This window comes from Bombina bombina, chromosome 6 (genome assembly GCF_027579735.1).
Source record: "Bombina bombina isolate aBomBom1 chromosome 6, aBomBom1.pri, whole genome shotgun sequence".
NCBI classification, from domain to species: Eukaryota; Metazoa; Chordata; class Amphibia; order Anura; family Bombinatoridae; genus Bombina; species Bombina bombina.
In genome coordinates, this window is record NC_069504.1 from 334,799,494 (window position 1) to 334,818,197 (window position 18,704).

General features: G+C 40.2%; 1 protein-coding gene across 1 annotated transcript in view; it reads right to left on the reverse strand.

The window, feature by feature from the left end:
• HCFC2 (host cell factor C2) overlaps positions 1-8,885 on the reverse strand; it is a 268,454-nt gene extending 259,569 nt beyond the window's left edge. The window contains exon 1 of the mRNA XM_053716965.1: positions 8,678-8,885. Within this exon, the coding sequence (XP_053572940.1) occupies positions 8,678-8,843 (166 nt within the window). The 5' untranslated portion in view covers positions 8,844-8,885. The remainder of the gene's footprint in view (positions 1-8,677) is intronic.
• Positions 8,886-18,704: the final 9,819 nt, after the last annotated feature.

Genomic DNA, 18,704 nt, shown 5'->3' on the forward strand with positions numbered 1-18,704 from the left:
CTCTCTCCCCTCTGTCTCTCTCTCCCCTCTGTCTCTCTCTCCCCTCTGTCTCTCTCTCTCTCCCCTCTGTCTCTCTCTCTCTCCCCTCTGTCTCTCTCTCTCCCCTCTGTCTCTCTCTCTCTCTCTCCCCCCTCTGTCTCTCTCTCTCTCCCCCCTCTGTCTCTCTCTCTCTCCCCCCTCTGTCTCTCTCTCTCCCCCCTCTGTCTCTCTCTCTCCCCCCTCTGTCTCTCTCTCTGCCCCCTCTGTGTCTCTCTCTGCCCCCTCTGTGTCTCTCTCTCTGCCCCCTCTGTGTCTCTCTCTCTGCCCCCTCTGTCTCTCCCTCTCTCTCCCCTCTGTCTCTCCCTCTCTCTCCCCTCTGTCTCTCCCTCTCTCTCCCCTCTGTCTCTCCCTCTCTCTCCCCTCTGTCTCTCCCTCTCTCTCCCCTCTGTCTCTCCCTCTCTCTCCCCTCTGTCTCTCCCTCTCTCTCCCCTCTGTCTCTCCCTCTCTCTCCCCTCTGTCTCTCCCTCTCTCTCCCCTCTGTCTCTCCCTCTCTCTCCCTTCTGTCTCTCCCTCTCTCTCCCCTCTGTCTCTCTCTCTCCCCTCTGTCTCTCTCTCTCCCCTCTGTCTCTCTCTCTCCCCTCTGTCTCTCTCTCTCCCCTCTGTCTCTCTCTCTCCCCTCTGTCTCTCTCTCTCCCCTCTGTCTCTCTCTCTCCCCTCTGTCTCTCTCTCTCCCCTCTGTCTCTCTCTCTCCCCTCTGTCTCTCTCTCTCCCCTCTGTCTCTCTCTCTCCCCTCTGTCTCTCTCTCTCCCCTCTGTCTCTCTCTCTCCCCTCTGTCTCTCTCTCTCTCCCCTCTGTCTCTCTCTCTCCCCTCTGTCTCTCTCTCTCCCCTCTGTCTCTCTCTCTCCCCTCTGTCTCTCTCTCTCCCCTCTGTCTCTCTCTCTCCCATCTGTCTCTCTCTCTCCCATCTGTCTCTCTCTCTCCCATCTGTCTCTCTCTCTCCCATCTGTCTCTCTCTCTCTCTCTCCCCTCTGTCTCTCTCTCTCTCTCTCTCTCCCATCTGTCTCTCTCTCTCCCATCTGTCTCTCTCTCTCCCATCTGTCTCTCTCTCTCCCATCTGTCTCTCTCTCTCTCTCCCCTCTGTCTCTGTCTCTCTCTCTCCCCCCTGTCTCTCTCTCTCCCCCCTGTCTCTCTCTCTCCCCTGTCTCTCTCTCTCTCTCCCCCCTGGCTCTCTCTCTCTCCCCCCTGTCTCTCTCTCTCTCCCCCCTGTCTCTCTCTCTCTCCCCTCTGTCTCTCTCTCTCTCCCCTCTGTCTCTCTCTCTCTCCCCTCTGTCTCTCTCTCTCTCCCCTCTGTCTCTCTCTCTCTCCTCTCTCTCTCTCTCTCCCCTCTGTCTCTCTCTCTCTCTCCCCTCTGTCTCTCTCTCTCTCTCTCCCCTCTGTCTCTCTCTCTCTCTCTCCCCTCTGTCTCTCTCTCTCTCTCTCCCCTCTGTCTCTCTCTCTCTCCCCTCTGTCTCTCTCTCTCTCCCCTCTGTCTCTCTCTCTCTCTCTCCCCTCTGTCTCTCTCTCTCTCTCTCCCCTCTGTCTCTCTCTCTCTCTCCCCTCTGTCTCTCTCTCTCTCTCCCCTCTGTCTCTCTCTCTCTCTCCCCTCTGTCTCTCTCTCTCTCTCTCCCCTCTGTCTCTCTCTCTCTCTCTCCCCTCTGTCTCTCTCTCTCTCCCCTCTGTCTCTCTCTCTCTCCCCTCTGTCTCTCTCTCTCCCCTCTGTCTCTCTCTCTCTCTCTCCCCTCTGTCTCTCTCTCTCTCTCTCCCCTCTGTCTCTCTCTCTCTCTCTCCCCTCTGTCTCTCTCTCTCTCTCCCCTCTGTCTCTCTCTCTCCCCTCTGTCTCTCTCTCTCTCTCTCCCCTCTGTCTCTCTCTCTCCCCTCTGTCTCTCTCTCTCTCTCCCCTCTGTCTCTCTCTCTCTCCCCTCTGTCTCTCTCTCTCCCCTCTGTCTCTCTCTCTCTCTCTCCCCTCTGTCTCTCTCTCTCTCTCTCCCCTCTGTCTCTCTCTCTCTCTCTCCCCTCTGTCTCTCTCTCTCTCCCCTCTGTCTCTCTCTCTCTCTCCCCTCTGTCTCTCTCTCTCTCTCTCCCCTCTGTCTCTCTCTCCCCTCTGTCTCTCTCTCTCTCTCTATCCATCTCTCTCTCTATCCATCTCTCTCCCCGTCTCTCTCCTTATGTGTCGTTCTCCCCCATGGTCTCTTTCTATCCCTGTCTCTCTTACTCCCCCTCTGGCTCTCTCATCCCTTATGTGTCTCTCTAACCCTCTGTGTGATTGTGTCTCTCTCTCTCTTTCTCTCTAACCTTCTGTGTCTCCCTCCCCGAGTGCTTTTCTGTGTTACCTTTTATTTATTTATTTAATTAATGAATTGGTGGTGCCATCTGAGGATGTGGCTTTATTTAAAGGGGTGGGGTCAATTTCACCAGCTGCCACTGGATCAAGACATTTTTATATTTACTGAATAATGAAGGAATCTATAAGCATAATTTGCAGCATTAAAAGTAAAAAGTATGTTTTAAACATATTTTAATAGGCCTGGATTTCTAGATCTTATAATCAGAGCAAGCATTTTGTTATCTGGCAAGAGTTTCTGTTACAATCCTTTAGACTAAAATCAGATGTTTACTAAGTTGACCAGTTTTCTAAGACACCATTTAAAGGGACATGAAACCCATATGTTTTCTTTAATGATTTAGAAAGAGCATGCAATTTTAAACTTTCCAATTTACATCTAATTTTGTTCATTCTTTTGATATCGTTTGTTGAAAATCATATCTAAATATGCTCAGTAGCTTCTGATTGGTGGCTGCACATAGATACCTCATGCGATTGGCTCACCCATGTGCATTGCTATTTCTACAACAAAGGATATCTAAAGAATGAAGGCGTATCCTAGCCACTGCCTCACCAGCCTTTGATGTCACCGCACGTCACTGCCCTAATCTGCCACTCCCCGACATCTAAATAAACCTATTAACCCCTAAACCACCGGCCCACCACATCGCCAACACTATACTAAAGTATTAACCCCTAAACTTCCAGCCCCCCCATCGTAACTAATAAACTAAACCTATTAACCCCTAATCTGCCACCCCATCACGACTATTAAATAAACCTATTAACCCCTAAACCGACGCTCCCTGACATCGCCGACACTAATAAAAGTTATTTACCCCTAATCCGCCACTCCCCAATATCTAAATAAACCTATTAACCCCTAAACTGCCGGCCCCCACATCGCACACACTAAACTAAACCTATTAACCCCTAAACCGCCACCCCCATCGCAAAACACTAAATTAAACTATTAACCCCTAAACCTAACACCCCCTAACTTTAAATTAAAATTATAATATAACAATCTTAAAATAAATAAAAACTTACCTGTGAAATAAAACAAACTAAGTTTAAACTATAAATTAACCTAACATAACTATTCTAATAAAATAAAAAAAAACTACCAATTACTAAATTACGAAAAATAAAAAATACTCTAAGATTACAAAAAATAAACGAAATTATCAAAAATAAAAACGATTACACCTAATCTAATAGCCCTATAAAAATAAAAAGCACCCCAAAAATACCCCCCTAACCTACAATAAACTACCAATAGCCCTTAAAAGGACCTTTTGTAGGGCATTGTCCTGAGTTAAACAGCTATTTTACCTTAAAAAATAACAATATAATATAACACTAACCCCAGAAAATCTACTCATGGTTCCTGAAGTCCGGACATCCATCTTCATCCAGGCGGTGACACCTTCATCCATCTCGGGGACGTCTTCTATCTTCATCCTGGTGGCGAGGAGCTATCCTGAAGGGTGATGACATCCTGTGCGGAGCGTCCTCTTCATACTGTCACCGACGTACACTGAAATTGAATGCAAGGTACCCGTTTCAAAATGGCGTACCTTGCATTCCTATTGGCTGATTTGATTCTTAAAATCAGCCAATAGAATGAGAGCTACTGAATCCTATTGACTGTTTAAATCAGCCAATAGGATTTCAGTAGCTCTCATCCTATTGGCTGATTTGAACAGCCAATAGAATTTCAGAAGTTCTCATCCTATTGGCTGATTTGAATTTTAAGAATCAAATCAGCCAATAGGAATGCAAGGTACACCATTTTGAAACAGGTACCTTGCATTCAACTTCAGTTTACAACAGTGACCATATGAAGAGGATGCTCCGCGCAAGATGTCATCGCCCGCCAGGATTGCTCTGTTTTCCCCCACCGGGATGAAGATAGAAGACGTCCTTGATTTTGCAAAGGCCTTTGACACAGTAGACCACAACATACTACTGTGCTAACCTGGTTTCGATCATATGTATCGGATTGATCACAATATGTCTCCATTTCTGACAGTGACTCCCTCCCTCTCCCAGTCACGTGTGGTGTTCCCCAAGGTTCCATTCTCGGCCCCCTACTATTCACATTATTTATAAATGATCTGCCAAATGTCTGCAAGTCCTCAACTGTACACATGTATGCAGACGAAATGCTAATCTATGCAAACAAATCCGATCTGCCGCAGCTTGAGGCAGTGCTCCAAGACCAGTTCACAGAGATAGAAAAGTGGATCTCAAAAAACAAACTCTTCCTAAACACTGACAAAACTGTCACAATGATCTTTGGAATGGTACCTAAATTACACAATTCCCATCTACGCATTAAAACTAAATCAAATTGCACACTTACCGCAGTCAACTCTTTCAAATACTTGGGTATGTTGTTAGACCCCCAATCTATCTTTTGGCCTCCACATAGAAAAACTTGCATCTTAACTCTATCCAAAACTAGGTGCCCTGTACAGAAACAAATCCTGCCTCAGCCCTACAGTAAAGATTGCACAGCAAATGCTGATGCACCTGCACCGCTAATTCACCTTAATAAACTTAATACATTGTATAACTCGTTCTGCCACTTTGTGCTACAATGTAACTACAGGACCCACCATTATGACATGCTAAAAGAACTAAACTGGCTGTCACTGGAATCCAGACGCACCCTCTATCTTTTCAGCCTTGTGTTTAAGAGCTTTTATTATTATCAGTTTATTATTATCAGGTATTTGTAGAGCGCCAACAGTTTCTGCAGCGCTGTAAACATAGTCGGTGTACAGGATAGCTTTTGTAAGGGTCAAGTGGGTAGAGGGCCCTGCCGAGAGTTTCACTGTTGTAGTCGGCTCTTATGAAGCGATCTGTAAACAGCTGGGCCCATAGGCTTACATTCTAAGGGGTTCAAGGGGAAAGCAATGGAGTTAGGAAAGGTTAGTGTGGGTTGTATGCATCCCTGAATAGTAGAGTTTTTAGGGAGTGCTTGAAGCTGTTAAAACTAGGGGAGAGTCTTATGGAGCGAGGCAGGGAATTCCACAAGATGGGGGCCAGTCTGCAGAAGTCCTGTAAACGGGAATGTGAGGAAGTAACAAGAGAGAGGAGGAGATCCTGAGCTGATAGAAGGGGACGGGAGGGAGCTTTTCTGGGAAGCTTCCACCCTACCTGAGCAGAATGCTCTCCCCGGCTGTTCCCACCTCCTATAATCTCCGATCCAGTACCAGCACATTATTTAGTCTGCCTCCATACAAAAAGAAAGCAGCTCAATCCACTTTTTCCCACAAAGCACCACAATTATGGAACGACCTCCTGCACACTTTAAAACCTTCCCCAAGCCTAATATCCATAAGAGATCCCTCTCTGCATATCTCAAAACAGAATGTACTTGTCATGGTTGATTATATATTTAATACCAGTTCTATGTTAAATCTTGCATATATTATGTATTATTATTGTTTTTGTATTTTATTGTACCCTATTGTATCAATGCAATGTTTTGTGGACCCAGGACATACTTGAAAATGAGAGAAATCTCAATGTATCCTTCCTGGTAAAATATTTTATAAATAAACATGTAAAAATTAGATCATAGCCAAAAATTGCTACAAGGTGATCTCAAAGAATAGTTGCTTTATTACACATCAATAAAGCAAGTAAATGATGGGAGGGCAAGGTGATGAACACAATCCCTAAATGTGTTATGCCTAGCAGAGCAGGTAAGGCTTCATCCGTTTTGTTTAAAGAGACATAATACCCACATTTTTTCTTTCCTGATTCAGATAGAGCCTACAGTGTTAAACAGCATTCCAATTTTCTTCTATTATCTAATTTACTTCATTCTCTTGATATCCTTTGTTGAAAAGCATATCTAAATATGCTCAGTAGCTGCAAATAGATGCCTCATGTGATTGGCTCACCCATGTGCATTGCTATTTCTTCAACTAAGGATATCTGAAGAACGAAGCAAATTAAATAACAGAAGTAAATGGGAATGTTGTTTAAAATTGTATTCTCTATCTAAATCACAAAAGAAAAAAAAATTGGGTTTCATGTCCCTTTAACTATAAAGAATCCATCTGAAGTTTGAAAATTTTGATTCATTCAGGAACTGTTACCAGGCAAATTAAACCTGAACTATGATTTCTAAACTCTTTCTTTAGAAGTTTTGCAAACATAGTTTAGCAATAAAACTTTGCGAATATCTGCAGTAAGGACCATGTTGCTTTGTGCAATGACTACTCTGCCAAAGCTTCCATTGTTTTTATTTATTTTGTGAGACACTAAATTTGCATAAACATTTGGTGTATCAACATCCTTAACTAATAAAATATAAATACATTTAAAAACAAATCAGCACTCGGTCCCATCTAAATAATTTAGTTAATTAGAAAATTAGAAAGTTGCTTAAAATTGCATGCTCTATCTGAATCACGAAAGAAAAAAAATGGGTAAAGTGTATCTTTAAAGTCCTTTACAATGGGGTGTAAATACTTAGGACATTTTGAGGTAAAATATCTTTTTTACATAGAGATGTTCAGGTGATATTTTCTAGTCGGCTTTTTTACAGCTATGCTGCACCACTTTCCAGTGTTTTAATTTTAAGCAACTTTCTAATTTACTCCTATTATCAAATATTCTTCATTCTCTTGCTATCTTTATTTGAAAAAGAAGGCATGTAAGCTTTTTTTATCACCAGAACTCTGGACAGCACTTTTTTATTGGTGGATGAATTTATCCACCAATCAGCAAGGACAACCCAGGTTGTTCACCAAAAATGGGCCGGCATCTAAACTTACATTATTGCTTTTCAAATAGAAATGCCAAGAGAATGAAGACAATTTGATAATAGGAGCAAAGTAGAAAGTTGCTTAAAATTTCATGCTCTATCTGAATCACGAAAGAAAAAAAAAATTGGGTTCACTCTGGTGAGCTGAGAAATTGTGAGGTAAAATATCTTCCTTTTTTACATAGAGATGTTAATGTGATATTTTCCTTACAGTTTGTTGCATCACTTTCAAGTGATTTAGCATACGAGTATTATGTCCCTTTAAGTAAACTATAGTAATCATAGGCAAAATATTAGCTGAAAGAAAAGTCTCCTCTTGCAAATGATGTCATATGTCCCTCTAGATTTTACCTGTTAACATAACTAAGGCAAACATTTTACCCATAACATACCAAATCAGAAGAAATATATCCAGATTGAACATGTGTCCTTTCTTACCAAAAGTATATAGACACACTTCAGACAGACCAGTTTATTTATAGCTTTATTAATAAATTCATTAAAATATATATGATAGTTGTATGCAGGGACAGTTGTTAGGGCACACTAGCTGCAAACACGGGGAAAAGTACCAGTCCGTGTTTTATTTTAATTAGTCACTGAGGTCTTAGACTTCCTCTTTCATGCACCACTCATTTCAAAAAATGCAAGTCATATATAAATTTTAGCTAAATAACATATGCTGAAGATGACATGATATGTTCTCTCTCTCTCACTAAATATATACATATATGAGATAAAACAATGTTTCCTCAATTTCAACATCATGCCATCTTCTTCAAAAATAAACAATGTCTCCAAATGCATGTGAAGGAAACAACCGTAGGTATAAACACATATAAACTGTTCCACTAAACTGATGTCACTATCAGAAAAAAGAATTTAAAGAAAACATTTGTGACACATTTACATTTTCAATGACACTTGTGAATAACAACATACTTCTGGTGCAGTAAAACTAATTTAAAAAAAAAACTGTTTGAATCGTAAATACTGTGAATTTAAAAAAAAAAAAAATCACACAATATAGACCAATAAAACATGTTCAGAATATACAGTTTACAATATGGACTACTTTCGTTTGATTGAGTCACTGGCCTACTAAGTGTGTGTATATATATATATATATATATATATATATATATATATACCGGTATATATATATATATATACATACACACACACACAATATATACAAATATGCAATTCAGTTCCATAAACAGATTTCCACTAATTCAGCATTTAACACACGAACTGCTAGATTCAAGCAGAAAACCTTATCATGCAAATCCAGGGGGGTAAAGTAGCAGTAGTAAACGCAGATAAAAAAACAAGACTTCTAAAAAACACACTAATAGTAGGAATAATTATATGTAGTTTAATAACACATTGCACTTGCTATAACTCTTCTTTATTAGGAAATAACACACAGCTATGAGGAAGCGCCTAATGTATGGAAATGTATACAGCTATAGGTTGTCAGCCATGTCAGCAATATGACAGCTGCCATAGGCTCTCAGCCTCTCCAGGTGATCACTGCCTCTCACCAGTGTTGTAAACATGCAACTCGTCCGCGATGCCTTCGTTACCGCCCCCAAAGATGATCATAAGTTCCCGGATGGCAACTGCTCTGTGTCCGTGCCTAGAGTGAGGCACCGGGCCGGTAAATGAGGATACTCGTCGCCAGTTCAACTGTACGGGAGTCGCCGCCATCAGAGACCCCGCCGCCTCCGATCCTCCATCCCACAATGCAGCTGGGCTACGGGGTCAGCGCCAGGGCGAAAAGCGGCGGGGGAGGCGGAGCAGTCCTGTCACCAGCAGGGGGACAAGCGACAGCAGGGGAGCTCTGCACCTGTAACACAGAACTCTGTACAAGTTTTAATAAGTCTGTATATATGAACCTTTTACTGAAGAGAATAATTGCTTTATTATTAAATGTAATCTATTTTCAGATTTTAATCATGTTTATTGAATATACTGTATTAGCATTGCAAACAGGGTTATTGATTTTAAAGTTTAAATGTGAATAGTGGAGGATTACATTCTTTACAAGTGGTCTCTATAAATGTGACTATAGACAAGGGAATCCAGGGTAAAGTTCAGTTATGCCATATAATTGTGTCTTAAAGGGATAGAAAGGTCAAAAATATAAGCTTTTTTTTCCCAGTATACTTTAATTAGCAAAAATGCTTCTAGTTAAAGTTATTACAAGTATACCTCGCTTTACAATGCTTCGCTAATGTAGAGCTGAAGCTCAACCTCCAAGGATTTTGGAATAGTACTGTACCAGAGGCGTAACTAGAAACCACCGGGCCCAGGTGCAAGAATCTAAGAAGCCCCCCCCCAAAAAAAAAATGTGTATTTGATAAATTTTTCTTTTTTTTTTTGTAACATTTAACACAGAAAAAAAAGTGAATTAGATTACGTCTGCAAAAGGGGGTACCATGTGCCCACAGTTTGTGAGATATCCAGCCCCCCTATTACTTTATATAGTGACACTATTTAACACACCAATACTGTATGTAGCGAGTTAGTGAAACAGTCTGTAATCTGCCGGTGAAATGGCTGGCCTAACCCTACCTGCCCCAGTACTTTATATAGTGACCACAGTAGTCTTTGACATGGTTCAGCCCCCCTGTACTGTATATAGTGGTACTGTATAGTGACACTGTTTACCCCCCCATGTTGTAGTGACAAGGTCTGTAATCTGCTGGTTCCACAAACATACACACTCACACATACATGCATAAATATATACACACACACACACACATAAACACCAATGGGTAAAACCGAAACACTAACCCCTGTAGTCAGAGACACTAGTGAAGAATCACATCACACTCACATGATATCAGTGCAGGCAGCGGCAGGTCAATGTTTTTTTTATTGGAAAAAAAAAGTTGTTTTTTCTGAAACTGTGCCCCCCCTCGGGGGGCCGGTCACAGTTGCGTTCTATGCACCCACAGTAGTTCCGTTCCTGTACGACTGGCACAATTTTGCTATTCTCATTTCAGTCTGTTTACAGCACTGGAGTGCACTCAGTGACAATTACTGTAGTAAAATTTGCCAGACTACAACACAGAGACACAATTTTACAGGTACTGTACAGTTTTTATTGAATACTGTGCTGTACTAGTGTTAAAATAAACTTAGCGCTATTGCACACCTAATATATATTAGTTCAAATTCAAACATGTTTTCAAGTTGTTAAACGCACTGGCAAATGATAAGAAAGCTAAAAACCCCTTGTTTCACTTAAAGGCAGTTTTCACTTTACAGCAGATCTCCGGTCCCTAACCCTTTGTATGAGCAAGGTATACCTGTACTTTTTTTCAGCGGCATATACACATATCCTATGAGGGCCTGTTCACCAGTATTCAAACACTACACTTCAGAGAGTCATCAGCGGCTTGTATGACACATTTTGTCTTCAGAAGCAATACACACCACCACCAGCTCTCTAAGCATGCATGGTGTTTGAATGCTGGTGCGCGGGCCCTCACAGCATATGTGCGTATACTGCAGAAATACAATAATAACTTACCCATGCACATTTCATTTTGACCTTTCTATCCCTTTAAAGCAATGTTACCCAAATGCTGTAAGTGATGAAGCTTATGTGTAAAAAGCTAACTGTAAAATATCACATAGACATCTCTTTGTTAGGAAGAAATTTTACCTCAATTTCCTTAGTAGCCACATCCTAATGTAAAGGAACTTTAAGCAGCCAATAATGATGCTTATACTGGGTTTTACAAGGGAGTATGCATCTGACAGGTGCAGCCACGGTCACTTTATTTCCCTCAGTTTAAGGAATTTACTTTGACATTCCACCAGTGTATGATGAAATGCTACAAGATCACAATAAAGTGTGAACTCAACACTGATGATGCTGATTGGCTTTTTTTTTTTGGTTTTCACCAAGCATTTACTATGGTGAGCTAAATATATTTTGAGGTAAAATATCCACCCCGTTTTTTTTTTTTTTCATAGAGATGGTCATATTTTCTAGTAAGCAAGCATTTTTCAGAAGTACTGAATATTCAGAAGTACTGAATAACTTTCAAGTGGTTTTATATAGATATATATATATGTATATGTGTATGTGTGTATGTATGTATGTATGTGTATATATATATATATATATATATATATATATAATATTCTTGCTGTAGGTGTGTGCACTCTCACCATCCGTCATCAACCGCCAGGGTGCTATGAAGATATTACAATAATTTTCAAATAGGATAAGCACTCACTGGACTTCAGCGGTCTGTGTTATAAACAAATTTATTCGTGACGTTTCTGGACAAAAACAGTCAGAGGAAGGGACTGTTTTTGTCCCGAAACGTCACAAATAAATTTGTTTATAACACAGACGGCTGAAGTCCAGTGAGTGCTTATCCTATTTGAAAATTATTATATATATATATATATATATATTGTATTGTGACTGTGTGTGTATATATATATATATATATATATATATATACACACATAGAAGGAATTCACTGATCAATCAATTCCAGTGAAAAACAGTGCTGCCAGTAAGCAGCTAAATTACACACAGTCACAATAGAAGGAATTCACTGATCAAAGTTGGTGAGCGGTATTAAAGTCAAAATAGACAGTTCTTACTTGTAATAGTATCACATGCAAACGGTGACTAGTAAAGGTACCCGCATTTAAACTGTCAGTTTTTCACTATACAGGGTGTCTAATGTATAGCGGTCAATCCGAGCACCAGTCTGGCCGAAAACACTTGGCAATAATACTTCAGACGTACGGGTAATAACACACACGGCAGGGGATGCAATCAAAGATATACAGGAGCAACCGGTGTTCAAACAGCCTGTGGCTGTAATCCCTTACCGCTCTGTAGTGTGTCTAAGACCCGGGCTCAGCTGCCTCTTGTCTCCGGAGAGTCCGCTCCAAACTTCTGCTGTATTCGACAGCGTCGCTGTAGTATGAGGCATGCAGTTGGGGGGCGTGTCCAATCTACCCCACAGTTACCGGTATACAATATAACGATCTAGTCACCGCGTTGATACAAGTAAGTTACCAAGCTCCCCTTGCCTCTGGATCTTGTCTGGCAATGTGTATAAAAGTGAAAAAATGAAGTAGGCGATCCAGTGCAAGTAAAAACATATCCTTCATTCGCAAGGTTAAAAGGTTCCAGGAGTGTCCAAATACTTGTTAGAAAGGCATCACGGGCAAACTGAAGGCTTACATGTTTCGGCTAGGTAGCTGTAATCATAGCTAATTCAGTATACCTGTGGTGCCCATTTAAAAGCAAACCTTAAAGATAATTGGTTGACAAATATACCAATGCCTGTGTAGCCTTACATCCAAGAATGGGATTAACCCTTAGTAAGGATTCCCTCTAATATCAACATTACATTTTGATAGCAGATATAGATAATCAAACAGAGTACATTAACAACAGTCATGAGAAAACAATATATCAAAAAATATACACAAGAGAAATACATATACCAGAGATGTACATATTCATTCTAGTAGTTCAAAAATGAGGTGGTCAGAGGAAATACCTAAAATTGTACAGCACCAGGGAATTTAAAGCCAGTAAAAATATATTGTATTATACATTTATTCATGAATTAACTCATTTGTTTGTATACACGCTGTGAGTAGAAAAGTGACAAGATATTTCAAAGGGTTAAATTTGAAATAGAAATTCCTAAAAAGGGTAATAGCCAATATTAATATTAATTATAATAAATAACATTTGAGGCAGAAGATTATTATAGACATCAAATAACGGAGATTGGTGCAGGTACAAACCAAATCTCACTGAGGTTCACTATAAAATTACATTTATTCCCAAAAACCAATTCACACTCAACTGACCACGCACAACACCTACACACTCACCCACCAACACAAGAATCAAAAGCACCACATGCCCTACAAAGAAACTGGGAAGAGACCCATACTGAACAACACTAACACACTAAAAAAGCCAATAGCAGCCATATCAAATACCCAAAAATAACATGCCATACAAGTACATATAAATTCATTCATTCATGCAACCCACAGTGGCACTCTTAAAAAGCAACCAACAAACATACAGAACCATTCAAAAACTGCTGATAAAAATGAAAAAATGAAAAAATTGTTTAAATCTCAGACATGCTGGTACACTCACACAAACCAACAACCATATACACCAATTATACCTGCAAATTCCCATCAATTGGTCAAAACCTATAGTATATCTAAAAAATCACTTACCACAAGGAATCACATGTAATGCATTCAAAATATGACAATTTGAATAAATACACACAATCTTGCTGAAGACTGAATAAGTGCATCCCTAAAGGATGGGAGCCAAAAATAGGCTCATGGTTACATGTAGTCAATATAATTACTCACAACGTATAAACAATAAAAAGAAATTTGATATATATGTAGCAATAAATATACATGTACAACATAACATCAGAGTCAGATGTAAGGCCATGTACGACTGACACTGTGTGTAAACACATACAAGAGCAAAAGATGCTCACGAATGAGAGTCTGAGAAACTGGCTTGGGGCACCCAACTCAGAGGGATGGACAATAATCCATAACAAATTAACTATTGTAAGTTATTTCCAATAGTTGATAAGATAGTACTCTGAGGTGAGTCCCTTAGGTACCCTGGTTTGTAGCTTAAACATTTCACGTTTGCCAAGGATCTTATCTCTGTCTCCACCCCTCTGGGGGTACCTGATCCACTCAATCGCTTGCCATCTAAATGTATCATTTCTTTTCTGATGTACATATTTGAAATGTTTTACAAGGGGAGTCGTGGCCTCACCCAATTTAATGGTAGACAAGTGGTTATGTATTCTGGTATTGACCTCATTCGTCGTGAGGCCTATATATTGTAAGTGAAATTCGACACACGTGATAAGATAGATGACATAGGAGGATGTACAGTTGAGGCAGGACGAGATTTTAAATTCTTCTCCTGTGACTTGTGACCAGAAAGTATCTGAAAAGATACAGAATTCACACGGTCTGCACCTGGACCTGCCACACTTGTACATCCCCCTATGTGTAAGCCAGGCACTCTGAGCATTACTGGCCAATGACGGTATTTCAGATGGAGAAACAAAATTTCCTATTGTCTTGCTGCATCTGTAGGAGCAGCGCAGACCCCCTTCAACACTGCTAACTAGTTTATCATCAGCTGATAGCATGCGAAAATGTTTATTTACTATCCTGCAAACATCATTGTATTCATCACTAAAGTCAGTGACGAACGTGACCTTAGATGACGATTGAGCAGTCGGTGACTTGTCCTTTCTTGATTCCCTTAACAGATTTTTCCTGTCAATCTTATCCACCTGGGATTGAGCCCTATTAATGACATGTGTGGGATACCCTCTTTGATGTAATCTATCTCTCATGAGCTTACACTGATCTGTATAGGTAGACCCGTCAGTACAATTTCTCTTCACCCTAATCAGTTGCCCTTTGGCGACTGCAAACGGAACATGCCTCGGGTGACAGCTTCTTGCATGTAGGAGTGTGTTCTTGGTTATGGGTTTCCTATACAGGTCAACGGAAATACAGCCATTGTCTTTTCCTGTCAGTGTAATGTCTAGATAATTGACTGACTTAACCTGGCTTTCAAACGTAAAGCTGAGACCCACATCATTAATGTTAAGTTGCTATATAAACTCTTCAACCTTGTTCAGTGGACCCTGCCAAATGAAAAGCAGGTCATCAATGTAGCGCCGGTACAGCGCTACATTATCCCTAAAGGCATTTTCACCTCCATAGATGTGGGACCGCTCCCACCAACCCATAAAGAGGTTGGCATAGGAGGGGCAAACTTTGCCCCCATAGCAGTCCCACATCTCTGGAGGTAAAATCTGCCCTCAAACCGAAAATAGTTGTGGGTCAACAGGAATCTCGTGGCTCTGAGTACAAAGTTAGTAAATCCACTCGTGAAATCAGAGTGTTCCTTAAGGAAGAATTCAATCGCATTTAATCCTTCTTCGTGGGGTATGGAGGAATACAGAGCCACGACATCCACTGTTAACCAAGAGTAACTTTCTGCATGCCATTGGGTATTCTCTAATACACCAATGATGTCCTTAGTGTCCCTGACATAGCTATGTAAGGCCTGCACAAAAGGGTGTAGTATGGCTTCAACCCATTCAGAAAGATGTTCAGAGAGTGACCCTATACCGCTCACTATGGGCCGTCCCTGGACATTTTCAATAGATTTGAGACTTTTGGAAGAAGGTGGAAGATGGGCACCACAGGGCTATCGACTAAAAGATAGTCATAGGTGGCCCTGTCGAAATGCCCATCCTCCAAACCATCATCCAGTAATGATCTCAACTCTCTCTGATACATCCTATTGGGATCATTAACAAGGTGCAGATATTGGGAAGTATCCTCAAGCTGTCGATGCGCCTCCCCAACATATGCAACTCTGTCCATAATAACCACTGAGCCCCCCTTGTCAGCTGAGCGTATTACGATTTCTTTCATAGCTTGGAGTTCTTTGAGTGCCTTCCTCTCTTTTGTGGACAAATTCTGTTTCCCTGAATTTCTTCTATGTTCAGAAAGTTTAGTCAAGTCATCCTCTACCCACTTATGAAAAGTCTCAAGTATGTTGCCGCGACTATGTATTGGATAGAACTCGGACGGTTTTTTAAAACCACTGAAACTATTTATGGTTTTAAGCTGTCTTTCTCGGTCATCAAGAATATCCAAAGTTTCCAGTGTGTTAATATCACATACTTCTTGGAAATTTAGTTGGGAGTGGGAAATGGGAGACTTACAAAGGGAAGTAGTTTCACTACTTTCTGATAGGTCAGTCTGAGTGTGTATGTCATCCCCAGTGTTACCATCAAAGTGTTTCCGTAGGGTAAGTGTGCGTATCAGTCTGTTAATGTCTAACATTGTTTTAAACAGGTCAAAAGAACTTGATGGGGCAAAATTTAAACCAAGGTTTAAAACTTTCAAGTGTATATCAGACAATTCACAGGATGAAAGGTTAATCACATTATTATTTATTGATACTTTGTGTTCTTGTTTCCTCTCAGTTGATATCTCTCCTGTTTCTGTTGTCCTATCCCAGTTTTCTCCTGGGGTTTGTAAAAAACCTGGTCAAAGACCCTCCTGTCTTCACCTGCACTATGCATCATTTCAATAGTATTGGTCTGTGGAACACTAGTCACATATTTAGAAACAGTATTTTTTTGAGCTTGTTGTTGATCCCTAGTTTCTGATTTGGATGGAGGACAGACAATAGTCACCTGTTTATCAGTTTTTTTTTAGGATATCCTCGGTCACTTTGCTAGTGGTATCTATGTCTGAATTGGCTCCATCCTCACCAGAATCCACATCACTCCCTGACATGCCTGAACATACAGATTCCCTATCAGAAGACCCATTATGTCTCCCTCTACCTCTGTTTCTGGATCGTCTTCTCCTACGATTTTTGTTTTTATTATTTTTATTCTTACTACCTCTGTGTTGAGAATGATCCCATTCATAGACCGTATTGTTGTCATAGTCAGTCTGTTCATGTATACATTTGTTGTGTTTGACATTTAACACTTGGTTTTTAGAACTGGTAATGGCAAGTTTCAAAATACCATCAAATTTTGGAAAATCTATATCATAAATCCTATTGTTCATTTCAGCTTGCATAGAACTAATATCCTCCCTAACTTTATCAAGTTGTTTGGTCTTAAATGTAACCATTAAATGCATCAATCTGAAAGAACATTCTGATAAAATGAGATTCCAAGATTCAACAAAATCAGGGTCTGTAACAAAAAAAGTAGGAAATTTGTTAACCCTTAGGCCTCTGGGGACCATTTTTAGCTTCAGATATTTATCAAAAGTCCAAATGTCAAATCTTAATTTATGCTCTTTTATCAATAGTTTTTCCATAGCATCAAAAGGTTCTCCCAATGAATAAACTGAGATGTCCTTGGTAAAGACTCCATATCCATGTCATCCTGGCCTATTTCAGTAACAGGCAAAAGGGAATAGAAACTACTGTTACCGGACTCCTCCATGTAATTGAATTTAGGAGCTACACCAAATCAATTCCAGTGAAAAACAGTGCTGCCAGCAAGCAGCTAAATTACACACAGTCACAATAGAAGGAATTCACTGATCAAAGTTGGTGAGCGGTATTAAAGTCAAAATAGACAGTTCTTACTTGTAATAGTATCACATGCAAATGGTGACTAGTAAAGTACACGGATTTAAAGTGTCAGTTTTTCACTATACAGGGTGTCTAATGTATAGCGGTCAATCCGAGCACCAGTCTGGCCGAAAACACTTGGCAATAATACTTCAGACGTACGGGTAATAACACACACGGCAGGGGATACAATCAAAGATATACAGGAGCAACCGGTGCTCAAACAGCCTGTTGCTGTAATCCCTTACCGCTTTGTAGTGTGTCTAAGACCCTGGCTCAGCTGCCTCTTGTCTCCGGAGAGTCCGCTCCAAACTTCTGCTGTATTCGACAGCGTCGCTGTAGTATGAGGTGTGCAGTTGGGGGGCGTGTCCAATCTACCCCACAGTTACCGGTATACAATATAACGATCTAGTCACCGTGTTGATACAAGTAAGTTACCAAGCTCCCCTTGCCTCTGGATCTTGTCTGGCAATGTGTATAAAAGTGAAAAAATGAAGTAGGCGATCCAGTGCAAGTAAAAACATATCCTTTATTCGCAAGGTTAAAAGGTTCCAGGAGTGTCCAAATACTTGTTAGAAAGGCATCACAGGCAAACTGAAGGCTAACATATTTCGGCTAGGTAGCCGTAATCATAGCTAATTCAGTATACCTGTGGTGCCCATTTAAAAGCAAACCTTAAAGATAATTGGTTGACAAATATACCAATGCCTGTGTAGCCTTACATCCAAGTATGGGATTAACCCTTAGTAAGGATTCCCTCTAATATCAACATTACATTTTGATAGCAGATATAGATAATCAAACAGAGTACATTAACAACAGTCATGAGAAAACAATATATCAAAAAATATACACAAGAGAAATACATATACCAGAGATGTACATATTCATTCTAGTAGTTCAAAAATGAGGTGGTCAGAGGAAATACCTAAAATTGTACAGCACCAGGGAATTTAAAGCCAGTAAAAATATATTGTATTATACATTTATTCATGAATTAACTCATTTGTTTGTATACACGCTGTGAGTAGAAAAGTGACAAGATATTTCAAAGGGTTAAATTTGAAATAGAAATTCCTAAAAAGGGTAATAGCCAATACTAATATTAATATTAATTATAATAAATAACATTTGAGGCAGAAGATTATTATAGACATCAAATAACGGAGATTGGTGCAGGTATATATATGTGTATGTATGTGTGTGTGTGTGTGTGTGTGTGTATGTATGTATATATATATATATATATATATATATATACTTTAAAGAGCCATAGAAATAGGCACAAAATTACAATTCACTAGAGAATGTAATTTTAAGACTATCACTACTGTGTGTTAAACCCCAGCAAAGGAGTTAAACACAAAGTAGAAGTA